This window comes from Ursus arctos, unplaced genomic scaffold, assembly GCF_023065955.2.
Source record: "Ursus arctos isolate Adak ecotype North America unplaced genomic scaffold, UrsArc2.0 scaffold_1, whole genome shotgun sequence".
In the NCBI taxonomy this organism is placed as follows: domain Eukaryota; kingdom Metazoa; phylum Chordata; class Mammalia; order Carnivora; family Ursidae; genus Ursus; species Ursus arctos.
In genome coordinates this window covers 87,659,567-87,665,566 of record NW_026622763.1, presented here as the reverse complement: position 1 = coordinate 87,665,566, position 6,000 = coordinate 87,659,567, and the positions used below count along the sequence as shown (strand labels likewise).

At 41.0% G+C, this 6,000-nt stretch overlaps 1 protein-coding gene across 1 annotated transcript in view; it reads right to left on the bottom strand.

Annotated features, from left to right (window-relative positions):
- Positions 1–1,059: 1,059 nt before the first annotated feature.
- Positions 1,060–6,000, bottom strand: part of VWC2L (von Willebrand factor C domain containing 2 like) — a 147,006-nt gene continuing 142,065 nt past the window's right edge. Inside the window, exon 3 of the mRNA XM_026492019.4 lies at positions 1,060–1,208. Within this exon, the coding sequence (XP_026347804.1) occupies positions 1,060–1,208 (149 nt within the window). The remainder of the gene's footprint in view (positions 1,209–6,000) is intronic.

The following is a 6,000-nucleotide window of genomic DNA, read 5'->3' as shown; positions in this document are numbered from 1 at the left end:
GTGTTTTAGACCTAGGGCTGAGTGGTCATTACTAAAACATGGCAAACACAGTCCCAAAGCATAAAAACTGCCTGTGGGTACTCCTGGCTTTCAGCCAAATCTGAACTCAAAAGCCAGGAGTTTCCAGAAGGATTCAGATTCACAGTGGGGCTACTCACCCTGGTTCTGGTATGGATGATGCCAGGTGACAGAGTGGGTGTAGGCTGTTAAGTTACAAACCGAACCGAAATTCGGCATCATGAGAAAGTCTGGTGATTAATAATGCTACAGTTGTGAATTCCTGGCTCCCTTTGGATGCTGTAGTCAAGCTCGTGGTATTCTTCACATATTAGTTTTTGATTGGCAGTTTCAAGGTTTTGTGTCTGAAATGTGTGGTTTGTAAGAATTAAATTGTGATCTCCCACATACTGCACCAAGCACCGGCTCGCCACCCTCCCCCCACAGTGGGTCCATCTGTCTGTACCCCTCCTTTTCTGAGCCCTACAGGGCATGTTTCACCCGAGGGAAGTGATGGGTCGGATGCATTTGCGTCTTCCTGGTCAGGAAGGGTCCTCACCCCTGATATCCCTTTACTAAAGCTTATATGACAACACTCCAAACTGAACTGTGCAGTCAAATCTGCCCCCTTGGACTCTAAATATGAAAAAGAAATTCTACAAGAGAGAAATGCCATGGGTGATGATGTACAGAAGAGTAAAAATGAAGCAGATCGGTGGACGGCGAGCTGGCAGGCTAGAGGTGTCACCAGAGAAGGAGCCTATACAAGGCTGTTTCTTCCTTTTAGTTTCAGAAATCCAGTGGTCAAGTCACCATCAAGCACGGATAATTACAAAAGCGGTTTCGATAGCTATATACTATATATATTTTATATAGCAAGAGAGAAAGAGAGAAATTTCCTCTTAGTAAAATATTCACTTTTGTCAACCCTAAAAGGTTTTGCTGGTGACCCTGTTGTAGCTGGCAGGAGTCTTTTTGTTGGTTTTGTTTTGTTTCAAACATGTGCAGTGTAGAAGCCATAGCATCCTCTCCTAAGAACTCTTCCTCGGTTGGGAGTTTGTCCTACACAGTCTGCTTGCCTTGGCATTCGCGTTTTGAACACTGAGCAGGCTTCCACCAGTCCCCGTTGTGACAGTGACAGATGTTACATTCATCCACTTTCACTTCAATGCCAGCTGGGATTATTGTCGTTCCTGCAAAGCAGTTTGGACCTGGAACACACATATACGTTGATTAGTTGATTAATCTCAGGGGCTCCCTTTTTCTCTTCCATCCCCGACCCCAGTAAAAAAGCCAACCCCCAAAGCCAGGAATGAGTAGGTCAGACTATTCTCCACAGTTAATACTAAGGTATTTTCTCGGCGTCTCCTTTAAATGTAAACCATCCACCTTTACTCTTTTGCACACAGCTCGTATTCCCCATGTGTATTTAAAAAAAAGATCCAATGCTCAGAAAATCTTGTCTGTTACCCAGTACTTGCAGTTTTCTAAAGTATGATTCTATGGATCAAACTCTATTTGCTTTATCTTCTGGGGTGCAAATGCAGCTGAAGCATCCCCTGAAACTCAAGTGGGGGGTCTAGCATGGTCTGCGTCAGGTGATGGTACCCCGTGGCCTGTCCTCTCACTTCCTGTGGTGGGTAGGTGACAATGAACTCACTCATTGCCTGGCTTCAGCACCTCCCCAAAGCCCAGTTCCTGGAATCCCCAGCTTATTTCTTGATAACAATAAATAATTCATGACCAGATGATTTATTCATGTCCCAAACAAGCTTTGTTAGAGCTTCATTTGATTTTTATAAATGGAGCTCCTTTAATCTGCTGGCTATCTTTTTTTTTTTTTTTTTTTTAAAGAATGACCTAAATGGTTGGCTTTTGAAAGTCAGCAGGAATTTTATTTTACTTTTTCAGATTCAGAAAAGCTTTACTGAAAATGTCACCTGCTCAGTATAGATGGATATTTTTTAAATTCACCGATCCTAATTTTTCACTTCTCTTTCCCTTACTTTCCCTTTCTTCCCAATCTGCAAATGCCAGTATTTGGTATTGGTGATACCATTTCTCAAAATCAAATGGAATAAAAATTGCTTCCCAAGGTGCGGTGGGGTGGTGCAAATTGCTGTTTCTTTGAAACAATTTAGTATATGTCTCTGAGGTACATATTTGGATAAAGAGAGGGAATTCTGTCTACTCGTGATTTATCAACCCAGCATTCCTGGCCACTTTCCATAACCACTACAAAGTAACATACATCAGTATCCATGCTCTACTTTCAGTTTCTTACTGCTTGATAAGAATTTACGAGATTACCTTTACCACCAAATAAATGAAATCAGGGGTGATTTGTAGTTCCACTTCATAATTGAAATCTTGTATAAAAATGGCAACTATGAAGTTATAATGTATCCACACAAATCTGTTTAATATGCTAGGGCTTTAATCATCCATTGTTTTAGAGCTCCCAGACCTCAGTTGTGGATACACTTGCCAATGGCCTTTGTATACCTAGGCCTTTCCTACATTTGGTGGCCAAACACCCCGGGGCATGTGCCTATGCCTGGTTCTCATGGAGAACCAACCAGCAAGAGTCAGAGGGATATAATGGTAGCAAACTGTCTGCTCTTACCCAGGATGGTGCTTCTTGTTATGATGCTGTGGTTATAAGCTCCTGGTCGTCCCAACTGCTGATTATTTAAGGATCACTGTTTTGGAATTTAAGTCATTGTTTGATAGGTTGAACAGTCTTTGGGGCTACACCTCCCTGGGAAGATGCCACATGAAATCTTTAATTTGTTCTGGACCCAGAATAGAGGGAATCTGCAGAGAACTTGGCAAGGAGGCTTTTTTAGAATGTAGTTGGTTGTCTCATGGCTGTTGTTGACAGACCTCTCTCAGCCCAGCCAGTTCTAGACCAGCCAGGATCTGGACAGAGCCAAACTAGCTTCAGGAATCAAACTCGATGACCACTACCACCTGTTTGCCTGGACCCACCCCAGAGGAAGCAGTAGTTTCTCTCTCTACCTCCTCACTTCTTTTCTTTTCACCCAGTTGTATACTTTTTTCCTTAACAGATGGGGAAAGAAAAAAAAAAAGTTTCTAAACAGTGGTTCCAAAACAAAGAAGTCCCCGAAACAGGCAGAATGTGATCTACTGAAGAGTTTCTCAGTTTCTTGAGGGGACTTGGAAACTCGTCAGCAGAACCTTGAGTGTGTGTGTACATGTGTAAGCAGAGGCATTCTGCTGGCTCGCAGGGCTCAGGTTCATCTCAATAGCACAATAAGAGAAAAAAGCAGGAAGGATCTTTGTGAACGATTTCTGGCAAGTCACTGTGGATGTCTTGAGAGAGAGATTTTACTAGAGCTCTAGTTTTCCTATCCACTCCTTTCTGCATGTGTTGGTGTCACACTGTGATCAGTGTGCATTTGATCAGCCTCTCTAAATCATTTCTTAAGAGCCCCTTAGAATTTCCTGCTTTCTCAGCTCAGAAAATATTAATTTATATTGATTGACAGAATGCAAAGAAAGATCCTTTGCACTTTGCCAGGAATGAACAAAGTCACTGCCTATAAATAACATAACCACCTCAGTGGCCGACTTGGCAGCCAGAGGTATTTTACAGAATCCAAAATTCCTGTTTGATCTCATTAACAGTAATTTTATTAGCACCCTTCTGAGAATTTCAGGTGTAACTAAAGCCTCAAGTTTGTGTTTAATAGTCTTACCTGCTTAAAAGTAATTTAGATAACTGTCAAGCAGAGTGGTTGGCACTATTTAGAAACTGTCCTGCTTTCATCCCTTCCTCCTCAATAGTGGTGACAGCAAATGTTACTTGGGCTTCAAGTGTATGAGTGTGCTATGTGAGCTCCTTCTGTACATCTATCCTTGTACCTATTCTCTTTCTTTTCTTTGGGAGATGTTTTCTTTTGTCTTGGTTTGTGTGGAAGAATAAGTTGCTTAGAAGAGTAAACTCAACAGCAAAAGCAAAATATTTAGTGCAGAAGACTTGGAGAGATTCCAGAGGGGAGCAGTGGAATGATTAAACTGAAGGCTGGCAAATAGGACCTGTGAGAGAAGGTTAAAGGGATTGAAATTACTTAATCTCGAAAGAGAAGACAGAGGAATAACTCGATAACTCTCAGGGAATTAAGGCTTATTATGTGAAGAATGGTGACCAACTGTTCTTCCTTCTGACACCTAAAATAAGAGGAGATGGAGATACATTGATTCTCAAGGAATTGGAAGCACACACACACACAGGAATCGCTCGGAGAAATGAGACCTGAGTAGCCAGCTGTGTGGTGAGATCTCCTCTCTTAGACATCTTTAAGAACACACGAGGTGTCTTCTGTCAGTTCCTTAAAAACAGGATCTGAATATCTGTGATTTCTTATGGTCCAGGCCTAACACCGTGTTTGCCACACATTAAAAACTCAGTAAATCTTTATCTAATTGAATTAAATAGTATGAACTAGCTAGTTATATAATGGAAACGAAATTATTTTCTGAACTGAAAGATCAGGCCTTACATATATATCAGGCTTAGTCCTAGTAATATTGGTATAGAAATATTTGTCAACAGTAACATAGCAATAATTTCCTGAGCACTTACTTTATGCCAAGAATATGTCTCACTTAATCTTTCCAATTAGCCACGTAAGGTGCACATTCTCACCTTTAATGCACCTTACGTGGTTTACATGGCTATCTCTGAGCCTCAGAAATAGAAAATAACTTGCCAGAGATCACATGTCTAGGAAGTGGCATCAGTGGGATATAAACTCAAATTTCTCCGATCTATAGAATGCTTTTAATTTTCTGCAAAAAGAGGCAGATGCCTAGGAGCGCATTGCTGGCTTCCATTGCCCAAATCCTGAGCTTCTGATCAGAATTTAGAAGTCCGGTTGGTTTTAGTATTGAGGAAGCATGCTGAGTTAAGAAGCCTGATGGCTAAATAGTAGTGAGACTGTTTTTCTATAAATCTTTATCAGATTTATTGGTTTTATATTGTGTAACCTTATAGTCTCCAGAAAACACAATTTGTCTAACAACTAAAAGAAATTTCCCATGGAGAAGTTGCTTGGATAGTGAGGCTTTGGTTTTCCTTTGGGCAGCAGTGAGTGAAATTCCCACTGGTATTAGGAGTATACCAACTGAGAAGCAGAATGAAAGTGAACTATAACTCAAGAGTCCTGGTTCAAGTCATGGTTCTGTGATTAGCTATGTGACCTTAAGCACTGTATAACCCAAATACTAATGGGACCCCATATGGTCTAGTCTCAGAAAGGATTCATGTTTTTGGAAATGCAATAGAATTGGAAAGGCAATTCAAATATTTACTGGGAGTTGGAGCAAGGAGGGAAGAGGGAAAAGCAGACTAGAGCTACTTCTACACAAAAAATTTTTCCATGAAATGTAGCTTTCTCTATTACTCTGTATTTCTTTAAGTACTTAATTTTGCACACTTATACTATAAAAACTGGTTTGTGAACATTTTCTTTTCCATAATAGAAATTATTCAAAATAATCTTCTAAGGGAGAGCAATATATGGAATATATAAAAGCAGAGCTTTTCCGGTGGTGTGGCCACGAGGAACCTGCACCTGTTCTTTCCGGCAGGACGTTTTTCCCATCTTCATGCTTCAGCCTTGGAGAGATGGCTTATGAGGCATCTGCATAGAGTATGGGGATCAGAGGGAAAGCATTTGGAGTGATCTCTTCCAGCTTCAGTAATCAAAGAAACCAGGAGAAAATAGATTCTGTCGTATTTGTGGTTGTAAGAACTGAGCAGACTTGCTCAGCCACTAAAATCCTCTTTCTTGCTAAGCCCTGAAATTTCCTGCTTTAAAGGGTACAGAGAAGCTACACAGAAAAGGAAGTCTATAGCAACTCTGATCGCATCTCCTGCAGATCCATGCTTGCTTATGATGTTAAACATCACAATGGTTGCATGGAGGAACAAATGCATAATCTGAAATAAGGTTGGGAAGGAGAGGATCGCAGAGC